Raw genomic sequence first — 23,395 nt, 5'->3', positions numbered from 1 at the left:
CCAGAGAGGTGGTAGATGCCCCATCCCTGGAAACATTCCAGGTCAGGTTGGACGGGGCTCTGAGCAACCTGATCTGGTTGAAGCTGTCCCTGCCCACGGCAGGGGGGTTGGACTAGATGACCTTTAGAGGTCCCTTCCAACCCAATCTATTCTATGATTCTATGATTTTCCTATTCTATGATTCTAAAAACTTTCCAAAGGTATGCAGTAATTTGCTGGCAAAACCAGGAACAAGCAGCATTTTTTGCTGCTTTGTCCAAGTCCTTAATTACAAAATCATCTATTATCTCTGAAGAGGCTACAGAACACCTAACTATGGTTATTGTTTTGTCTCAATTTCCTACTATTCTTAAATTATTTTTACAATGGACCACAATTCCGCATTTTGGCATTTTCTTTGATCTTTCTGTTTACCTCCAGAGTGACCTCAGAAAGAATGTGATGTGGCAGCTGAGAGCACATGAGTCCTAACCCAACGATGGCTTCCAGCTCCCCACAGTCTGCAGCGTGCTCCAGGTGAAACAGGGCTGACTCCTGATCCCATTCCTTGTCTTTCTCACAGAAACGCCCAGCTTCATGATAGCGAACCATGGCCAAATGAACCTAGAACACAATTGTACAGGAAAGAGACAGAAGTATTAAGTATAGATCTGATTCTTCAGAAGCCCTGTGCCTATACTTTACTTAGGCACAAAAATACATCTCTGAGGTGACTACTTGATTAAAGCTAATTGTGTACCTCTGTGACTGAACAGAGGACTAGTTTGATAACACACAGACTTGGAGCCTCACTTGTGCCTGGACAGATTAAACAGGCAAAAAACAATGATTATACACAGTGCAGCTGCCCCTCCAGTTCTGTAAGCTTAGACCACATACAGCTTTATAAACCTGACTAGTAGAGATAGAAGACATAATTCAGCAAGACAGTAGCTGCCACAGCATCTTCCCACATCAGTGTGCCCTAAGTAGTATCCCAGCAGGTTGCCACACCAGAGCACCAGGTCTTAGGGGCATGTCCCAGTGTATCTGCTAGGGCCTTAGAGACCTTTAGGAGGGAGTTGTAGTTAAAGGCACCCAGCCTGCAACTGCCTAACACGCCAGCCAGCAGCGCAAACAGCAGTGACCATGGGTCACAGACTTCTATGTACAGCAAGGGCCCTCACAGGAAAGGAATTAACCTGAGGCGTAGAAAATCAAGAAGGTTATCCAGGGTAAAACCCTCATAGCACTGAAGCTGTGCTGGTTTTAGCTGGGATAGAGTTAATTTTCTTCACAGTAGCTAGTATGGGTCTGTGTTTTGGATTTGTGGTGGAAACAGTGTTGATAATACAGGGATGTTTTTGTTGTTGCTGAGCAGTGCTTACACAGAGTCAAGGCCTTTTCTGCTTCTCACACCAGCCCACCAGCAAGTGCTGGGGGTGCACAAGAAGTTGGGAGGGGACACAGCCAGGACAGCTGACCAAAGGGATATTCCATACCATATGGCATCATGCTCAGCATATAAAGCTGGTGGAAGAAGAAGGAAGCAGGGGGATGTTCAGAGTGATGGTATTTGTCTTCCCAAGTAACCGTTATGTGTGATGAAGCCCTGCCTTCCTGGAGATGGCTGAACACCTGCCTTCCAATGACAAGTAGTGAATGAATTCCTTGTTTTGCTTTGCTTGTATGAGCGGCTTTTGCTTTACCTATTAAACTGTCTTTATCTCAACCCATAGCTTTCTCACTTTTACTCTTCTGATTCTCTCCCCCATCCCAGCCAGGGGGAGTGAGTGAGCAGCTGTGTGGGACTTAGCTGCTGGCTGGAGTTAAACCACGACAGAAGCCTTTATTGTCAGTGGGGGCAGGATTTCATTCCAAACATGTCATAGGATTTTGAGGGTTCCGCCCCCCCCAAGGGAAAGGCAGGTTTCTTCTCAAACCTTTCAGTTTGAGAACATCTGAGGCTCTCAGAATGTTCAGAAAGATCTACATCCTGTGTTTTGAGTGTGGGCTTACCACACATACCATATAGAAACCCAAACATTTGCATTGTATGGTATAGTCTGGAGTAAAAAGAGTTGGTCCATGCTACCATTTTTCAAGAGCCCAGCCTTGCCTATCTGCAAGGTATGTGGGTCAGGCACACCATATCTATCCCATTGTATCTTCTCTGCACAATGCCTCTGGAAAGGCAGGCGAACCAACAGCAGGGTCCTTCCCAAAGGAGCCCAGATCTTGCAAGTCCAAAAGCATATGGAATTCATGGGTTCCCGAGCTTAGGTGTCCCTTATAAAACATGATTAGGTGACAGAAAGCTATAGAGATGTTATTTATTTTCAACTGCACAAATAACTCATGCAGGGCAACACCTCTAAGTAATAAATACAGGATGTTTCTTTTCAGTTGGAAAGAACAGGATTACTAAACCCATCCTACCTTCCCAAGGACTGACTTCCCAATTTTCTTTTCAAGTTCTAGTGCATTGAGCCTCTGAATTTCTTGGGCAACACAGGATGGTCTGTGGATGTGGACTCTGGAAGAGTTGTAGAGATTCCATTTCTCCACACTGATCTGAAATAGGGAATATACCATTATTTCTCTCCAAAATTAAAATTTCCATACTATTCATATGGATTAGCATCCAGAAATCAAAGCCTCTGTTAATATTATTACTTATTAGTAAATACTGTAATTTAAGACATGGCTTTCAAAAGTCATGTTAGTAGCTGAATAAATGGTTATTATTCTTTAAAGAAACTGAGTAAAGCCCCCTATTTCTAATCCCAACATCAAATATTTTTCATAAGTGACAGCAGCGAAGCAAAGCATTATCTTTAAGTTCTGAATCAGAAAAAAGGTACTTATAAAAATAAGCACCTGAACAGTCACACTGCAAGGACTGAGGTTATCCATGCACAAAAAAATTAAACCCATACTTTTCCGGTCCGAATTTCACTTCAAAACATTTTAAATGCTGCTTGCATTCTACAACTCTAGAAAAATGAAAAGTAACAATGCAGAAGATGATAGGCAGGTACATGCATTGGTGTTTCTCAGGATGTCCAACACAAACAAGAACAAAAAACTTTTGAACATACTGGGTGGATGGGACACAGTAGCCAAAAAAAATCCTATCAAAATGAAAGCCTTTGGAGGTACACAAGGGAAACACAACAGGGAAGGTTACTGGCACAGAATTTCAGTCTGTTAAAGCTCTTTCAATTTCCTGAAACAGCAATATAAAATCGTTACAAGGAAATTCGGAAAAGCATATCTAATTAAATTAGTCGTTGTTGTCAAAGCTCTGTTTTTTTTCCTTACAGAATAGAGTTATTTAGCCACAGAAACTAATTATCACAGAAACGATATTTTGTAAAAACATACAAGAAGGTCTGGTCTTCCCTACCTCAGTTAGATACAGAGTGGAGAGAGCTACTGTCACGTATTTCAAACACTGCATGTTTTTAAAAAATCATCCAACCACATATGGGACACAATTCCAAAAATAAAGTGAAGAAAGGAAATATAATCTAGTTAGGCAGAAAAAAAATCCATAGAATTATAATTTTTTTTTTAAAGTGAGAAGCCCATGCATAATCACTAATTTATGTCAGGGATCAGTTAGAGAGGTGACAATTTGTTTATAACAGTACTTCTTCAACTGGAAAATAAAGATGAAACAAAAAAGGAAACACCACAGAGAGGTAAGTTAATATTAATAAACATATTCTGTAGCTGAAAAGGAAGGAAAACTGACATCTGATTTAGTGCTGTGAAGTTAGATGGCAGATGAGTGGAACAAAGGACAAGCAGAGTGGCAAACTCATCATCTATGAACACTTCTGCTTTATTTACCCTTGCAGAGCTTCCCAAACTGTCTTCATCAGATTCATGTCTTCGGTTGTTGTTTGAATGGCCCTACGTTAATGTAAAGATTTGCATCATTTAATTTGCAGCAACTGATGTATGCCAGTTATCCCTCTAGACTATTCCTATCCAGTAAAATTAATAGTGACAATGACCAAAATAGTTTCCACTGGATTGTTTTCTCTCAGTGGTATCGCAGTATAAAAAGAAACATACTGAAATGGTAAAGAATACGGTACACCCAGGCTTTAATCCTGTAAACTGGATATCCCATGACAAATACCTTGCCACTTCAAAGGTGACAAAAGGAGCGTATCTTTGGAAGCAATATTCTCTTTCCTATCTTCTAATTAAATATCTAGTTAAGATCTTCAGGTCAAAAAGCATTTATTTAAAGGTTTGTATTTTAAAGGAGTAACCAACTAACCCACAGGAATTCTGAAGTTGCATATTATTAGCTGACAACATCAGCTAATAATATAACACAGAACATTAAGTTCTGTGATATCTCAAGCCATATAAAGTCATAGAAAGTAGAGAGGGTAAAAGAGTCTGAAAGTAGATCATATTCATGGATTCCATATGACAAGAAGCTGGCTACATTTCTCAAATGCAATACAGAATGCTCAAAAAAAACCCCCAACCCCAACAATACGCAATCAAATGTAATGTTTGAAATTAAGCTCCTCGTTACAAATAGTCTTTTTCCTGTAAAAGTGTCATTAACATTCCCATGATGAGTAAGTAATTTTGCAACATGTGGGAATTTCTTTCCAACTGTTTCCTCTGTTTAGAAAGTCTAGATCAAGAGGAATAAAAAAAATAAAATTCTTCTATGGAAACAGTTCAAGTATGAGCAGGCCCAACTCTGCTAAACCCTGAGTCAGGTTCTTACCCTCTCTCTATGATCCAGATCTTCTAGCTCACTTCTCTTTTCACTGGGATATCCACTGTCTCCACCATTTTCAAAATCCTACAGAAGATAAGAACAAAACATCACAGCATTACCACTACCCTTTGTAAGGATCTCAGCTTAACATTTCCCACAGAGGAAACCTCCTGCTCGTTCAATGAGATATGTTGGATGAATATACTGGATGAAAATGATTGTATGTTGTGCTACCTCTGACAGACAGAACAGGACTTAATGACCCAGAAGGTACTGTCCAAGCTTGTGTTCTCTCTTAGATAATAAAAAAAATAATCAAGGACTTACATACTTTATCAAACCAAGAGTCCACTTAATGTAGTTTTCAGTCTTCAGTGGTAGCCAGTTAAAAGATAAAACAGTAACTGACAGCCCCTGGTACTAAGGTCCTAGTGTTGGAAAATTCCCATTGCAAACTTATTGCAGTCTCCTCAGGTGAGGTTCTCTAACATCCCACAGTACCAGTATTTGCAGACACCTAATCAATGGGGATTCTGTTTAGCTTTCATACCACAGCAGTTGGCACAAGAACCAAAGACACAACATGCAGGCAAGGGAACAGACACATGCTTTAGTTATCTGTTAAAATACACCAGATGCAAATAAATTTCTGGAGGAAAAAAATAATTAATACTATTTTAAAATAAAATGTTCTTCCTTTATTAGAAACAACAAATGCATGCAAGTAACATGACCTGCAGCAATGAAAGCAGGCAGAGCACCTTTACGTGCTTTTACTGAACAAAGCCTTCAGGCAGTCCTTTAAAGTCACATTCATTAAGGAACTGCAATCTCATTTTCTGTTGGGAAGACACTCACCCTTTGGTTATCAAGCTGATCATAGTCTTTGTGAACCAAGTTATCTACTTCATTGAACACAGGCCAATCTAGGAAGAAAAATATTTGCTTCTTATCGTAAGGATAACATGCTTGAGGACAAAGCTCTAGATACCATCATTTTACCACAGTTTTTTCACAGAAGCATTTGTGCATTAATTATCTACACAGAAGTACTTCTAGTTTTATTTCTGCTCAAAGAGGAATGCTAGAGACAAGTATTCTGGACTAAATACAACATGCTGTTGTATTCAAAACCAACAAAATAAAACAAGTCACTGCCAAATGTTCAGGAACCCCCAAGGAAGTTATGTATGAGGCTCACTCACTAAGCATGTCCATCTTTTGACTGTGAGGGGTTGCTGAGGAAGGAGAGCAGGGTAGAGAGTCAAATGCTACATCGCTCATGCTTTCATCTCCTGAGTTTTCAGACAGGCGGAAGAGCAGAGGGGGCCGACTACCAGAGACTGTTCTCACCCGGCTGCTGCCACATTTTTCCTCTGTGCCACGGAGAATTGTTTGAGCAGATTCCTTGGTAAATTAACAAGAAAGTCCCATGAATAATGCTTCTCTGTATTCTAAGCATGCTACATAAGCCAACATGAATGTTTACTAGGAGTACTCTACAAAAGGGGAGGGGTATAAATATGCACATGTATACATAACTATTTGCTTTGAGAAGTTCTACACCCCAACAAAATATCAAGTCCTGGCATTGTTACAGTCAGAGAGAGTTCTGTTTAGGACTGAATTTCACTCAAAGTGTTTAATCAAGTCCAATTCCCACTACTATCAGTTGAAACTGAGATCAGTTCTATTCTTTTTTTCTCCCCAAATTCGGTTTGTGAGATACAAAACTTACTAATGATTTCAGCATTCAAAGATATACTTGGTCCTAAATATGCACGTGTTACAAGGTTCCCTATTAATTAAAGCTACAGCATTAATTCAGAGACAAGTATGGATAAGTCAGCTTTAAACTGTTGTATTTTTAAACTGCAACATTAGTGATTAAGGTGATTTTATTTGCCATGTAAATAGCATATTTCAGTTTTATTTACAGGGCTTTTAAAGTTAGAATAAACCAGCTATACTGCTTAGTTACACTTTTTTCATCAAGCACTTACAAGCAATTTTTTATTACAATCCAAGGCATCTTTCTCTTTGGATGAAAGATCAAATGGTGCAAGCCCCATGCTTTTGCAAATCTTGTTGCAGAAATGAGAATGAAAGAACAAGGCCATACCTCGAACACCTACGGCATCAAAAAAAAAAAAAAGTAGTGAAGAAAGGGTTTACTCAAAGTTTATATGACTGTTTGCTTATTAAAAGCTAGAAGTCCCAAAGCATTTTCTAAAAAGTCAAAAGAGAAAGAAAGACAAAAAGTGCTTTGTAGCACACACAGATCAACCCACTTCTATTTTATTTTAACACCTGTAAGGGTTTTTCACTCTCTCTGCAAGAGAGAGTGAAAGGAAGTCTGCAAAATATCCAAAAGCTATGTATGCACAGGATATAGTAATAAATTAATTTGCCTGCATCATTGAGAAACATGCCTAAATGTGATCCTTCTTACAAAACTTGCTGTGTCCTATAAACAACTTCATGCATGGACACTTGGAGCTTTAAAAATATGCAAGACTTATCTCTCCACATTCAGCTGTATCCATTCCTGCAATGTAGCAAGGAAATTAAAGGCCACGATTATTGCTCTCACATTGTAGGAAGCTACTTAATTTCATTACTTGTTTGGTTTAAGAGTAGGCCAGGAGACATAAGCCAAGATCAGCTCTCTTTTTAAATCTGCCCTTGCCTGACAGCTGCCCTGTTTGGGGACTCCTTACAATAGAACTTCCCCAGCTGTTTACAAGACCTTCAGAAACGTGCCTGCTCAATCAGCTGTGTAGCGGCTACTCAGCAGACAGCTGGGAAAAGAAAATAAGCATCCATTAGCATGTGAAACAGGATCATTGATTTTACCTAGGTTGCCATCTCCAAAATCTGTACCGTTCTCTGTATGGATCTGAGGGTCTGTGTAAAGATCTCCAACTCCCTGGATATCAACAATAATGAGTTGGTGTCCTGAGCGCTCAAAGGTGAAGTGACTGAAGGCCTGGGAAGAACCATAGAAGATGTCTGAGAAAACTCTCCCTTGATCTACTGAAAACAGCAACACATATTCACCTCTTACAAATGGGCAAAGAAGTCTGATAACCCTATTGGTGAAATATAACTGGTATAAACATCGTGATGAAAGCAATGATAGACTAAAAGCATGTAGTAGATTGCTTCTCCAACCTATACTCAGAGATGGGCTAAAAGAGATAGGGTGAAAAGCAGCAGTGGGAACATGCAGGGGAGAGGAGATTGCTTTATTCCTCCTTCCTGTACTGGAGATTCTGTTTTCCACTACAGTCTTCACCTTAAGAAGTGGGGAGCTGCCTGGCAGGGGGAACAACAGTGGGCTCTGAAGCCAGTGCAGAGTAACTTCTGCATAAACATCCTGGCTGTGCCTGTGGATCTCCAAGCTCTGCAGCCCTGGGACACTGCGTCCTTCTGCCAACAGGCAAAGCCCTGCCACATTTTGAAAAAAGAAAAAAAAAAGTGAGCATCCCCACAAATTCTCCTTCCCCTACTATGCCCTCTGGGAGGTCAGATCACCCTGAATGGCTGATCTGGCTATACATTCATGTATCAGATAATGAAATGTACATTTGTACTCTTTAAATGCAGCATTTCAAGAATCAGGTATAAAAAGCCCTTCTCTTTGGCATAAAGCTGAGACATTAGGAATCTTCTGGGAAGGCCTCCAAAAAAGCACAGCCAGGCCTCAGGGAGGTGACTGGTGGTGATAGACAAACATTTTAACTGCAGCAAGTCTCACGGAACATTTTGTTCCCAACCTGTGAAAGCATAGCACTGATTCAGTGTACAAAAGACAGTCCAGAACATAAAACCTCTGCTTACATTAAGCACCATGACAAATACCTTAAAAACAGGGAAAAAAAATGAAAAGAACAAAACCCTCAAGCCCCAGTAAAACACTCCTTTGCTACGCTGACCACTTTGCATTTTTCACCAGTATTTTAAAGTTCTTTCATGAGATACAAGAATCACTTGAAATCTGTACTTGTATTTCTATACACACCCTCAGATTCACCTATTCAGAGGCTGTAGCTGAAAAAAACAGATTCCTATATGCAAATGGACTAGATGTTTAGTTACACGAGTTGGGTATCTGCCACCTCCTTTTGTATATTACATGAGGCACCAGAAGACTATTTAGTACATAGCACATGACAGGTCTCTCTCCCTGCCTTAATTCGAAGAGAGTTTGAAATATGTCGATGCCTGCAATTATAATTACAGTCAAAGGGCTTAAGGTTTCCAAAGAGTATTAACCACGTTCAACTCAACTAAAATCATCAGACACTGAAATGCAATAAAGAAGCACTCAGCGCTTGAAAGAGCAGGCCCCAAATAAGGGGCAGACATACTGCAAAAAGAGAAATTAATTTGGCATTGTACTGGAAAGCCTGCAGTTTCCTTTCTTGGCAGTAATGCAAGACCTCTGGATAGAGCCAAGAAATTCCCTGCAGCAGCCTCTATGGAAAACATTAAACAAAGCCTCACTTGCGGAGTAAGACGAATATTGTCATCTCGCACAAATCCAGAATTTGAGTTGTATTTGATGTATTTGCCCTCAATGTAATGTTCCAGATGAAAAAGAGGCTTTCCAGGTCTGTTCTTCATTTCGATAATACAGGTCTGTACTATATCCACCTGCGGAGAGAGAGAAAATAAACAATGACTAACAGAATACTGTCTTCAGATCACAGTGTGTGTGAATCCTCCAGCTGTGAAAACTTTCCCAATGAAAGAAGCTGAACAATTGCAGAGATCCGTCTGTTTAACAACGGGATGGGGGAAGAATCACATGCTTCCTAGGTTATTGGAGGAATTCCATAAATTAAAAGCAGTCACTTCAAAACAGCTCACTTCTGCAACAAATCCCTCTGAAAAATTCTTAGTAAGTGTTGGCTTTCTATTTTATTTTTGTGGGTACCTTGAAAGTACACTGCAAAGAGTCTATACCCAGAGAGCAAAACATACAAGTAACTACTGCACAACTTGAAGAAATGCCTCTTCAGAGAAGGACTGAAGACTTCTACCATTCAGATATTTCTGTATCCTGCCTCACCTCCTCCCTCTGTCCCAGACACATTCCTAAAGGACAAACCATCACAACTCTCACTTTGCTTACATTTTTTCCCCCACATAGCATTTAAAGCTTTTAGATTTCTAGATTCCTCTCTGTGCCCTTCACTCTATACCTCACCTTGCTCTTGTGAGACAGGTAGTTATTAACTCCCCTCATATGGGAGGCAATGCACATAGTCCACATATTCAAAAGCACTCCTTTTGACTATTAAATTGTTAAGGCCCCCACACTGAGGCATACTTCTTGACCCAAGCATCTTGTCACATGTCACACACAGTCTGTAGTACAGCCAAGAGCAGGAACCACGATAACACAGTGCATGTACAGCACACTTCCTGTGTGGTGGAAGCTGCCTCTTCCACCCATTTGAAGTCATAGTTACACTCAGGCATTCGGTACCAGCTGGAGATTAAAGGGATTTGACAACTTCATTGATACCTACCATGGACATACTCAGCAAAGAGGAGTTACTGGCTGGGAGTGAATGACAGTTGCAGTCCTTCCCTGCACTTTAGTTTCTTGTCTGTTAACAAGCTGATTGCTGCTGGAGGTGTTTTTGACCAGGACGTAGTGGCCAGCTTTGGCCAGCAGCTATCCAACTTACCAGCGTGGAAAAGCGCAAAGCTATGTTGGCTGCACAAAATGTTTAGCATGGACCCCAGAACCAGAAGTACAGCCAGCAAAGCAGTAGAACCGCCTCTTCCTGAATCCTATGTGTTTATGCACATCCCTAGCACAGAGGATGGGAACTTCTCTTGATACCCTGAGCCCAGTCTGATATTCCATCCACCTGGGAGTTACATACATCTTAATGCTTTGCACTTAACACAATGTGCTAGTATTGTCACTGAGATACCTAAAGGAAACAAAACCATAGTATCCTCATTTTTTGGAAAATTCTTGACCACTCCTCAGAGGTCTGTATTTGAATAGCTTCGTAAAGTTATTCAGGTTTCCAGCTCTTCTTAAAAATCAATGCTAGTTAGGTGTTTAGTTAGGTTTACAAGATTTAAGCATCTACCCTCCTGGAGCACTAACAGTTAAGTGCTTGCTGAGACTGCTGCTGGCAATAAATTCTGTGACATCTTTGGTTATCTCAAAAGCAGCTGGACAAATATCAAAAAGAGCAATACAAACACCGTTTTATTTTGGTCTTCAGTCAACAGCTGAGAACAGTCAGACATTCACAAACACACATCCCCCAATTCTGGAAATATAAAGCAATTTCTGCATTTACTTCATTAAAAATCAGCTACCATTGAATGGAAAACACAGTAAGGCAGAAGAATCTATCTAAGCAATTAAATTCAATGGAACGTGAACAAGTAATTCCCTCCTAATTCATCTGAAAACTAACCTAATAGAAGAGCAAGACCACATTTTTGCTTAGCAAGACCTTTGAATGTACCTGTTTTGGTGGCTTGTGCCGGTTGTACTCTTCTCCCCAGAGTTTTGCTTCCATCTGAAGTCGGACATCCTCAAAATACACATCCCTGCCCACACTCTCTATGTATTGCTTGGCAACATAGTTATAGGCACCTTTCCAGTTCTGTGTGTGTAAGAAGTTGGACAGCTTTTTCCTGAAAGATAAACCAATCGATGAAGGGAAAACCAAGAATTTTAAGTCAATATTCCCTATTTCTTTGCCTGCATGGACAGAGCCAGGCCCCAAGATCAGCATTACCCTCAGTCATTTACCAGATACTCTAGCTGAAAAGTGAAGCACAGGTAGGAGGCAAGGGAAAAAGCAACATCCCGTATGAATGGCTGGGACGTGCCAAAGTGCCTGTTTGGTTTGACTGCAGCTACTTCTACTCTGAACTTCCTCCCTTTCTCATTTCCCTTCCCTCCCCACTTCCTTCAAACCCAGAGTATGAAGGGTTGGTGCCACCTCCACACCCTGTTCTAGTGTCAACAGTTATTTTCTGCAGAAATTAACAGGGAGTGGCCTTTCAAACATGAATTGAGAGGAGAAAACCCTCTCCTATGATAAGAGCAAACTGCTGCCTTCTCAACACACAGGGATGACTACTTAGTATCCCCCATAACCCCAGAAGGAAAACTGCACAACAGTTCTCCTTATGATGTAGCTGTTAACTTTTGTTAATGTGTAAATCTTTAATCCACAGATCTCTCAAGAGCAGGGGAAAGAGAGGGGGGAAAAAAAAAAGGACTTTAGGACTTTGACAACAGAGAATCTGCTGGCTGTCAACAAATGGATTAAGCAGGTACCCAGTGGTTGCAGAAGATGCCAACATTCAAGTCAAATGAGGAAAAAAACCCCATTGTTATCAAGAATTTCAAAGCAGACACAGCCTTCTTTCCTAGAGCAACCTCATCCATTTATATGGGACACAAGGGGGAAAGCACTTCTCCCCCCCCCACCCCCCAAGAACTTAATTCAACAGAGAAGATGGCAAAAAGGTATAAAAACCCTCTACTGTGGCAGCAGTGGTATTGCTGGAGACCCCAGCAATGCCAAACCAGTCTGAAGGGGGAGGACTACAAAGAGGAGTATCTAGATAAGGCACAGCTGGCTACCGAGCAGTTCTCATATTCTGCTCAGTAACAAACAATGGTTCTATGAGCTCTTCTTGGTGCCATGGCAAATTGCACATTTTGAGAACCAAATAGCAGCACTCGAAGTCTCAGCACTCCCCCTCCTTCCTTTCCTCTCTCCCTCCCAAGACCTTGGTGCAGAGGCAGAAGTACAGGGATGCTCTAAAGGCAAAGCAACTCCAGATTGTCTGTCCTCCTGCAGGGATAGGCAGACAGTCACTATAACATAGGCCTTGGGAAGAAGGAAAAAGCAAGTGAAATAAGAATTCTGGACAGGATTTGGAACCTTTCCAGTTCTCTGAAGAAACAAATCTCTGCATAAAACAAGCCAGCTCATGCACTCTTCCAAAGCCAACACTCTCTGAAGGTCATTGAGCCAAGTGCAGATAATGCTGTCACTGTAATGACTAAAGACTTGCAGAGTTGCAAAAATCTAGAAGAGAGCGCTCCTGATGGGAAATATCAGTGCACCACAGAGTTAGGGAAAATCCAGGAGTAGGAAGCTGACATACAAGTTACGTTTTCTTTGTATAACAGGTTAAGGCAAAGCTGCAAAGATAAATTTCTGTTTATGGTACTACTCAAGATATTCTGTAAAGGGGAATTTGGTCATTCAGAAACAAGAGCTAAAAGCGACGTCAGCAGCAATGTCAGCAGGCTAAGGTTTGTTACTTCCTAGGCTTCAATCACTGCTGTCTCTATCTGGCTTTGCAAGAACAGAGCCACCAGCATGAACTGATACTGAAACAATGCCAAACAGGAGGACTGAGGGGTGACTTTTCCCCCTTTTTCCTCAAGTTCAAAACACGTTTTGTCATTCAGGAGTTTCTCTCTTTCCAGAAGTGAAACCAGACATGAAATGCAATTTCTCTGGATTTTGCAGTTGAAAAGAGCAGGGAGCAGCCTTAAACACGCACATTTTCCAGGAAACATTCATTTCCAGAGCCTGGAAAGGGTGGGGTACTCTTCTAGCACGAACTGATTTATAGCTAGATGCTGATGCCTGCAACCATATTTGCTAACACTCTTTGAGGAAAGAAAAGTTCCTCCTCTTGTCTTCCCCCATACTTTACCCTTCTGGAAGAAGTAACTGTCAGTATCCAAGCTCTGCCTTACTCAGAACAGGATTATTCTGGTACACATGATCCGAAGTAAACCCTGGGAGGATAACCTTCTTTACCAAGGGAGGCTTTCTGAGTTGAGATTGCACCATCCAACTATTCTTTCCCCTTTTCTCTGCCTAACTATAGGCCTCAAGTTGGCCTTCAGGCTGCACACACCTACGGCCTCATATCAAATTCAAAGATATTTTAGCAGACTAGGAACACAGAAACAAAGTAGTTGCTTCTGTACTTTTATGAGTATTTTGCCTCCAACAGATGGTGGAAATAGCATAAATTTATGAATTGCTAATTGATAGGCTGATTATACTTGCTGGAACTGGACATGATTGCATGTTATCCATCCCACTGCAGTTCCAGTACAGGCAATGGCTTGACTTTCTGTCCTGGTTTCGGCAGGGATAGAGTTAATTTCCTTCCTAGTAGCTGGTACAATGTTGTGTTTTGGATTTAGGATGAGAACAAAGTTGATAAGGCACCAATGTTTTAGTTGTTGCTAGGTAGTGCTTACACTAGCCAAGGACTTTTTAGTTTCCCATGCTCTACCGACTGAGAAGACTGGAGGTGCACAAGAAGCTGGGAGGGGGCACAGCCAGGACAGCTGACCCCAACTGGCCAAAGGGACATTCCATACCATGGGACGTCATGCTCAGTACATAAACTGGGGAAAGCTGGCTGGGGGGGCTGCTGCTCGGGGACTGGCTGGGCATCGGTCGGCAGGTGGTGAGCAATTGCACTGTGCATCACTTGCTTTGTGTATTATTATTATTATCATAATTATTACATTATTATTATTATCGTTATTTCAATTATTAAAGTGTTTTTATCTCAACCCACGAGTTTTCTCACTTCTACCCTTCCAATTCTCTCCCCCATCCCAGCGGGGGGGGAGAAGTGAGTGAGTGGCTGTGTGGTGCTGCGTTGCTGACTGAGGTTAAACCACGACACTTTCCAAAGCAAGCTCACTGGATGCCTGCATCATACTTGCTTGTGCTTCCCTTAAGAGAATGTTCTGCTTTCTGAACCCCACTCCCTGTGCTGCGGCTGGAGTCACACAAACAAGAATAAACCCCTCAGCTAATGCCTTTTAGAAAGGCACAGCAGGGAGCTAATGGGGAGCCCCACTTTACACATTTTCCACCACACGTAAGTGAAATTCCAGTCACCACAGAAGAAAATACTGTATGGAGGCCAACAAAGATAAAGCCAGCAGATACTTACGTTCTGAAACACTCTCGCATTGCTCCACGGCCAAAAGGCTAGGGAAAAGAAAAAAGAAAAAACAAAAACCCAGCATTGCCATTTACCACAAAGTTAATTTCTATCCAGTAAGAGACTCAACCATGTCTCTGCCCTTTATATCCTGCAGAAAGCAGTTCTCAAACAGGCTCTATACAGTATCTGTCTCCTCAAAGAAAAGTGAAAACCCACTGGCAGTGTAAGTAGGAATCTGGGGAAAAGACACTGGGAATAAGCCCCCCCCCTCAATATCCCATGGAGCAGACATGATATGACTTTTAAAGAAGCTATTTAAATTCTCCCTCCAGTTTAGAGTCAGCTCTGTTGTGACCGCCTAGAGAAGGCTGGCTTCATAGACCTCATGCTCTCCCCATTTAGGCTTCCATACAGGATGTGCCAAACAGAGCATCACCTTGCCAGATGCCAGGTACTACGTCAGTAGCACAGAGCAAGGCAATTCCAACACACCACCAACCCCATGATTTAATTGGGAAGTGACAGTAGCTCCTACCCTCACATACCAAAAACTCAGTCCGTTTTCATCCTAAGAACAGAAATTATTTGGAAGCACACAAAATAGTAAGGACTATTGCCAGGCAGGGAGCTAAGGCCAGCAGGAAATGGGAGGGAGATCACTGGGAAAGGAACAAACGCCTCATGTTGCTGATGGGAAAGGGCTGACTCCATGTTCTACTCTACTCTGGGGAGAAAAGGCTGTTGGGACACCAAAACATAATGGATGAGCCGAGGAAAAAGAGAGGTAGGAGAAAAGAATAACATTGAGACTTCAAAACTTCTATACGAGGAAAACATCTTGCTGCCACTATTCAGTAACAGGAAGGAAATGACAAATTTGGCTGCTAATAAACATGAAGGACAATGATCTTACTTGTGAAGCCATCTTGATGAGAACTTCATCTTCAACCCAGTCCCCAGTAACTGCATTGTACCTGCAAAATTGGGAGATGTGCCTCTTAGAAAAATGCAGAGGAAACACAAATCCTCCCATCCCCAGTGCCTACCCTTCCTTATCTCCAGCCGACTGCTAAAAAGTGCTGCTGCCACTTCAGCACAAAAACTTCTAGTCTTCCCACCACACTCCTGCCCTCCTTACTTTGGGCAGGAAAGGAGAAATATGTATAGCTCTTTGAAGAGACACTGAATCCTACTGACAATGAACAGATTCCACTGCAGAAGCTAAACTTTTGCAACACTACAAATTAGGCTTTATCTGCCTTGACATTAAATCTCCTTCATGATGCACAGGCAGTACACTGGGGGCAGAAAGAGCCTTACCAAGCCTTACACACTGTACAGGTTGTCTCCCCCAACCCTGGGCTTCATAAACCTGGTTCTGGCTGGGGATTTGCTGCAGGGCTGTGGAGGATGTGAGCAGAACGCAGCACCAGCTGTGGCTGTGAAAAGCAGCGGGGCCAAGAACTGCCCAACACTATACCAAGGGAGGAGCAAGTCTGCACAACCTTATTGCAACACAAAGAGTACGACTGTGGTTTCTCCCCACCCCCTTAACTCCCAACACAGTAAAAGCCAAATTGAGAACGACAGCAGTTGAGTCACTAACATGTGATTGTTTCCAGCCCGATTTCCCCGACCTGCACCAAGTACTTGATGCATGCAGATATCCCCTACGCCCCCTTAGATATTCTGTACCACCCCAGTTTGCAGCAGACAAAAGAGGTGGAAATAGGAATATCAGAGCCATCTCTTTTTAATAGGGTAGTAGCCCTAAACCAATATTATCACTTGTATTTTAAAATATGCAAACTATTTTAGGACTGTATGGCTGACCAGGGACAGATGCAGTCTATGGGGAAGAAGAGCGCTGCGTGACAGTGTTATGTGATTGGAAGGGAGGCCTCCCCAAACACTGACGCTAAGTGGTAATTAACTGGCCTCTAACTCCTACCCCTTCCACCTAGAAACCTGTGTCAGTAGGGTAAACGTTTTGGCAAAGCCTGTGCTAAAGCACTGAGAATAGTTTAAGGGCCAAACTCAGTTTCAGCACGTACACCATGCTGAGCTATTCTAGGCTTTACAAGGATTTAAATTCCAGCCACATGCTGCAATACTGCATGGACAGGCAACAGTGACACTGATATTTTGGGAAAGGCACAGAGTGTTATGTTGCTTTTTTTTCCTAAACTATTTAAACTAAGTATGCTGCCTCTTTATGGGGATTCATTTCCTTATTAGATTAAGTTTACAGCATTAATAAATCAACTAGAAAATACTTTTCAGCCTTGTTTCCTGTCTACATGGTGAAACTCATAGATACTACTTAGGTGGGAGAGAGAGAAAGAATGTGACACTGGTTTGCTGAAAGGTTTATTTTTTGATGATGTGCAGTATTTACATATTCCTGGGAGATTCAGTTAAGACATGCTCACTTTGGGCATTATTGAAAGTTCTTCAGCCATGTAATTACACATATTCTGCACTACACAAACACAGCCCTTGCATAAACGAGCACATTCTGTTTAACATCAGCATTAAAAGCAGAAAGACCCACAGACCTGTAACGAGTGGCTTGTTCCATCTCAATGTCCTCAAGATGAAATTCTGCCCACGGATCAGGCATGTGCTTAGCTTTCTGAATAGCATGTTTCCAGGTTTCCTGAAGAAGTTACAAACTGGCAGGTTATTTATAATCAGCAGCAACTCATGACAACGGCATTTTCTAGAGCACATCAGGATCCTAATGCTATGAAGATGTGCAACTACACAAACCCCCAAAGCACTATTCAGAGCAGGGACCAAGCAGTACAGAAGACCACGATGACATTTTATAGCTTCAAATATAATGAAACACAGTTCAGAAATATAAAGCATCAGGTTTCGGTTCAATTTGCACCATCATAAAGTTACTGAGAACAGAATCTGGTCTAGTATATACCAAATATAATTTGCAAAACCTGTTGTAATTTACAAATATCTCTAACATATGCTGCAAACAGTGGTAAGTCACACCTAGATGATATTAATTCACTTTTACGGTTTTGATTTTTAACTTTTTGTAACGAACAGCATATGCTGGCAGTGTAAGCGTAAAAAAGTCCATTAGTGATAGAGCAATACAGACGAAGAAAAGAAGTTCTGTAAACCCCAAGGCTCCCAAATTGTGCTCAGCGTAAGAAAGAAGAAATTAGAATGTTGTAAAAATGGATTATTATAACAATTCCAGACAAGTAGCTACTTCAATCTCCACCAATTCAACAGTAAAAAAAATCAAAGGAGTTTTCTGGAATATAAACAGTCTCTCTCTAGGAGCCAATTTGGATGCTTTTCTCTTAACATTTTGATCTCCCTCTTTTTACATTGTACTGTTCCAAGAGAACTGGAGATATGTTCCTGTGATGTGCCAAAGGCCTTCTGCAAGGTGAGCAGGAGAAAAGGCAACTCTGCACCCCTGCCAGTAAAGAAATACTGAGCTCTGAGATTTTGTTACTGCCTCTGACTGAATTTCAAGTATGCAGAAACAGTAACTTTTAAAATATTGGGGCTTTTTTCCTTTCAAATTTAAATCTCAGTCAAAACTTTTTAAAAAAATACAGTATAAGTTGGTGTCAGCAATGACATCACGAAGTTTTTGAAGCAGCTGAGCTTTTAAATTGTTCATGTTTATTTTTATTTCAGCTGTAAATCTGCATACCTTGCAAACAATTTAAATGCTCCCCTTTCTGACAATAAAACCACAAAATGAACACAATACTACAACAAATAAAACAAGTTTAAAAGATATGCTGAGAAAGATTTCCTACATGTTTCATAAGAAAATGAAGTTGCCTCAGATCATGTGATGATACACATTTCATACGGACCTGGGAACTTCCATACTTGAATATATATATGAAAGAAATGGAGAGACAGAAACAAGTAGAATTGCTTGGTCAATTATCTACGTCGAATCGTTCTTGAGTAGGGTCCCTCTCCAAAAGGTGATCTGTGTCCATGCTAGGTAATGATTTAAATAAATTAATTACTTGTGCTTGCTCTTGTGAGGTGCTTTGTACAAAAGCTGTATTCTAATCTTAAAACAAACAGAAGTTGGACTTCATGGAAATGGTGCTAACAGTGCAATTTTTCTCCTGCTGTAGGCATATGGCTGCCATACAAACTAAGTAGATGTCTTGCATCCATTCTATTCTTGTCCACAGTAGGAAATGCTGTGAAGAAACAACTACATCTATGTTCTTTAAAAGAAGTGATATGTCAGGGCAAAGAACAAAAGATGGGTATTATTTCATTTAACAGATATCTTTTTTAGTTTTGACTTGATGACTTTTATGGGCTGAGGCAAGCAGTTCTCCCAGACAATAAAATAATGAACAAAAAAACGGCCATAAAAGGAAAAAAAACAAAACAAAAAAAATCTTAATGCATCTATTAGATATGGTGTTCACATTTTCTTTTTAACCTACCCGACTATGGTCAACCACAGAGCCGTGCTTAGAACGATGCTGTGTGTCATTCTAAAGGATGCATGAGAAACATAAAAGTAGGAAAATACATGTGGTAAGACAAATGATTGACAAAGAGTCTCTGTTCTCTTTGTTAATTAGAAAAAAAAATTTCCACTTAAAAGCCACTTTTCAAATTATATTCCTAATTTAAGTTCATTCTTAGAACGTCTTTGAACAAACCTATTGAGCTAAATTGGCAACTTTTTTATTGGAAAACGTGTTAAAAGGGTCTTGCCTATTAACTAACTAATTAAACATTGCTGAGTCCTGTTTAAAGGCAGCGAGTTAATAGTAACACTTCTATCTGTCTCTGCATTTCATTATCAATGGCCCACACTGCCATTAGCTTTGGGGTCGAGAGGTGGACTCTTATCAGACCAGGCTGTGGTGCCTTAAGATGTTATCAGTTCTGTCTGTCTGCTTCACTCTGTGTTGGAAGTCACCATTTCTGCAGCTTAAGCAGCAGATGGAGATTTGCTTGCTCCACATCTCAATCCAATGCATTTTATCTATGATAAGAGCTAAAATGCCAAACTAGAAGTGTGGAGCCCAAAGCACGGGCACATATATTCTGCAGAAGCAACATGATAGCTTAGGAAGGAGGAAATAATTGCAGTTTCTTAAGTCCTTATCAGTTTTATCTCAGGCCACATGACTCAGAACTCACGCTGCAAACCCAGAGGCAAGTGTTCAGTAGTGCTAAAATGCACACACAAATGAAGACTAAGCTCCCTATCAGGTCTTAACTTGCTTAGCATAGCATACACTAAAATCTGTCCCCTTGTCTATACCAAACTTTTACTCTTCACCTTCCTTAGGAATATGTACCTTTTAATGTTTCTATTAACTAGCCTTGGTGAAAATCTTACTGCAGACAAGACAGTTTCACTTTTAACATGTTACTTAATATGTTAGCTGACTGAAATAAACTATCTGGTATCTCTCCAGGAATAAAGCATGCATTAGGCATAACCAAGATTTTAGAGTATCTGTTAAATAAATGTTAATATTTATAACAAGAAATGTGTTAATAAAACACATTAAATCCTAGTCTAGACAAAATCTAAGAGACATGCTAGTTTACCACAAATGCTACATATGTGGAATATCTAACCTATAGAGTGAATGTCACTTGCATTCTTGAGGCTCCATTGCCTGTGGGTTCATCTCCCTTTGCCTGGCGTGATCTGTGCAAAGGGAGCCGAGTGGAACAGAACACACTGCCAAGGAAGCACCAACTATGGCCCCTTTGACCTCTCTGCAATGCTGTGATTGCTGTTCATTTTAAAACAATCAGATACTACTTGACTACACTGTCAGGAGCTACTGCCAGTCTGACACTTCATGCCCAAGCATGAGAGTCAACATGTTAAAAGCTCCCCAAGAAGGAACTATAACCTGAAAACCTATCATTACAATTTTGTCATTTACAATTTTATTTCTCCAAATAAAAATATTATGGATTGTTAGCTCTGCTTGGCAAAATCCATAATAAAATACCTTCTGCCAGGCCCCGATTTAGCTGACAACAAGCATCATCTTTTAAATCTCCCAATCAACGTATTGCTTTTTTAATGGTTTGATCATAATGGCAGTGAATTGCTCGCTTGGAATCTGCTGCCTTTGTAGATGAAAATCTCCCACTGAACTAAAAGGGACAGTAAGCAATTCAATGGCAGTGTCAGACTATTGGCTTAATGGAATTAACTGCAGGTCTGGAAAAAACAGATGCATTTTTTTACTGAAAAGTGTTAGTTACAAGAGATGAAGCAATTAGAGAATCTCTCATGCCAACTACTTAGTTGGCAAACCAAACCCAAAACCTTACTGAAGGCTGGAGCCAATACTTACCTTAAAGCTAAAAGAGTTTCTAGGAGAAGAGCTTGAACTGTACTGTTCAGTTTTTGCTAAGTTGCTATAATAATTGTCAACTTTGATACTAGCAGACTTGTTAGAAACTGGATCATCAGTTATTGGACAGATAAAATAATTGTCTTCATCATCACTATCAGCATCAAGATAATTTCCAGAATTCGCTGTAGTCGATCTAGCATTATCAATCCCTTCCATACGAAAAATAAGGTCCTCGTCTGCCATGTTTGTGGGAGGTCGGTTTAACTCCTGGAATGATTAAAACAGCCACTATTCCAACACACATGCAAATGGTGGGAAGAAGCTGGGTGGGAGAAAAAAAAAAAGGGTTGTTATTAAAAGAACAAATGATGCACGAAACTGACATCAGCACACTGGCAGAAAAAAAAATCATTTGCATATATCTCTATAAAAATGATCCCCAAGTACCTACATGTGGTTTTGAACACCTCAGTGCTAGATCTGGGTTTCCAGAAAGCACTCAGTTTTTAAATTGCTACAAGACTGAGAAAAGAAGATAACCAAGTATAGAATAATACTACAAAATCTGAGGGACTGCAAACACCACCTGCTGCCTATGGCTGACATAGTTAACGCTCCTATCTCCTCCTCTGAATGTTTTAATTCTTCCTTATCTGAAATGCTGAGTTTCACAACACTGGTCTTAGAAACTCAAGGGAGTTTTACCTTGAACACCACAGTCAGGTTTTCAAATTTTTTCAGGACAAGCCTTCTCAAGGATAATGCATACAAAATTAATAGCCAAAGGAATTAGAGAGTATTATTGGGACAATATAGAAAATTGTCCCATCATTGCCAAGATTTAAGTTGGCTTTTAGCTCATACACAGCCAACGGTCCACAGTGCAAAGCATGCTGCTGAAAGTGCAAAGCACGTTGCCCAGGCTACCCAGGACGTCCTCGGAAGGACAAAGTACAAAAGAGGCCAAGAAAGGAGGCCTGCCTTTCCACTGCTGCTGCCCAAGTGCACTCACTAGTAGACTAGAGAGACAAAAGGACATATGTGTAAGGGGTACCTCAACCCTTCTGTCTTTTACATTCTGTGAAGGGATTTCACTTTGGACCAGTCTTGTGTGATCTAAACAATCCTCTTCCAACTCCAAAGACAGCAGATATGACAGCCTGCTCAACAGCATCAAGTCTCTGAGCTGTGTTAGCTTTAAGCACAGAGCTTAAAGGAAAAAATATTCTCCCTGGTTAATAGTTCTTTTCCAAAGAGGTTAGAAAGTTTGATTTTGTCACTGGTTATTTCAACTTTTTAGTAGCTTCCTGGATCCTAAGAGAACAGAATAGGTAGGGTTTGGCTTCTCCTGTGTCCTAGCTCCAAAGTAAACTAAGCAAATTGAAAGTAAAAGCAACAGTGTGAGGCAGACAGGTCATGGGTTTTTATTAAAATCTGATCAACTATTTCTAAGCCCAGAAGGTAAGATTCTAGGTAAGTATTTCACTGAAGCATTCTGACACATTAAACAGTGTTAGAGTAAACAATACGGGGAGTTCCATACAGGTATCAAAACTGCAGCTCTGCAAAGCCTCCCGTCTTATGGTAACTTTTCCAAATTAGTGACACCAGTTTCAGGGAGGCAGAGCACAGACACTGCACAGCCTGACTGCTGCAATAGAGATGCGTTATAAAAAAAGATAGGTGAATCATGGCAGTATTTTTCCTGGAGCTCAGGTTCCACCCCTGGAGATCTTACAAGAAGAACATGCCCAGCAGCCTCCACCCAAGAAACAGTTTATGATGATTCAGCAGAACTCAAACAGAAACAAACTCCTACAGTCCCAGGCTACGGAAGGCGAGTATTCTGTCTTTCACACATGACCAGCCATACAGATGCAAACAGTTTCCATTCTTCCGCATTTCACAGTCCAGAGCCACTGCCAGCAGGACACCAATGCTGACTTTCAGAGAGAAGAGTTTGCCAGTCTCTAGACCGATAAAGTCACCCCACAACACAGCTTCAGCAAGGAGGCCTCTGAAACACAAGAGGGCAGGTGGCCATGACACCCCTGGAGTAGAGTAACATTGCACCTTCTGTGCAAGGGCTCATTTTAGTCCATCGTATATAATATACGCTGTCAAGCAGAAGGCTAGGGATATATGCCTGAGTAGGAAACTGGTGTTACCTGCCAGGATCCCTGCCTCCCGTTCAGCGTGGTGCCTTTGCTTCACAGTGCTTCTCTATAGCTCAGGCTCCCTTTCCACATGCCAGGCTATTTCCCGGATACTCTTGCACTTAAAGCTCTTTTTTTCCTCTGAACTC

General features: G+C 41.0%; 1 protein-coding gene across 1 annotated transcript in view; it reads right to left on the bottom strand.

Moving 5' to 3' along the window:
• The window catches only part of EEF2K (eukaryotic elongation factor-2 kinase), a 35,755-nt gene that overhangs the window by 7,047 nt on the left and 5,313 nt on the right, over positions 1-23,395 (bottom strand). The window contains exons 2-16 of the mRNA XM_009319985.1: positions 21,088-21,412; positions 19,195-19,245; positions 17,290-17,390; positions 15,645-15,705; positions 14,738-14,775; positions 11,245-11,416; positions 9,248-9,397; positions 7,595-7,727; positions 6,742-6,869; positions 5,944-6,145; positions 5,597-5,664; positions 4,745-4,822; positions 3,838-3,900; positions 2,419-2,553; positions 415-603 (exon numbers count right to left, since the gene is read on the bottom strand). Of these exons, the coding sequence (XP_009318260.1) occupies positions 415-603; positions 2,419-2,553; positions 3,838-3,900; positions 4,745-4,822; positions 5,597-5,664; positions 5,944-6,145; positions 6,742-6,869; positions 7,595-7,727; positions 9,248-9,397; positions 11,245-11,416; positions 14,738-14,775; positions 15,645-15,705; positions 17,290-17,390; positions 19,195-19,245; positions 21,088-21,333 (1,815 nt within the window). The 5' untranslated portion in view covers positions 21,334-21,412. The remainder of the gene's footprint in view (positions 1-414; positions 604-2,418; positions 2,554-3,837; positions 3,901-4,744; positions 4,823-5,596; positions 5,665-5,943; positions 6,146-6,741; positions 6,870-7,594; positions 7,728-9,247; positions 9,398-11,244; positions 11,417-14,737; positions 14,776-15,644; positions 15,706-17,289; positions 17,391-19,194; positions 19,246-21,087; positions 21,413-23,395) is intronic.

Source organism: Pygoscelis adeliae, unplaced genomic scaffold (assembly GCF_000699105.1).
Source record: "Pygoscelis adeliae isolate BGI_AS28 unplaced genomic scaffold, ASM69910v1 Scaffold242, whole genome shotgun sequence".
Taxonomy (NCBI): domain Eukaryota; kingdom Metazoa; phylum Chordata; class Aves; order Sphenisciformes; family Spheniscidae; genus Pygoscelis; species Pygoscelis adeliae.
This window is presented reverse-complemented; position numbering and strand designations above follow the sequence as displayed.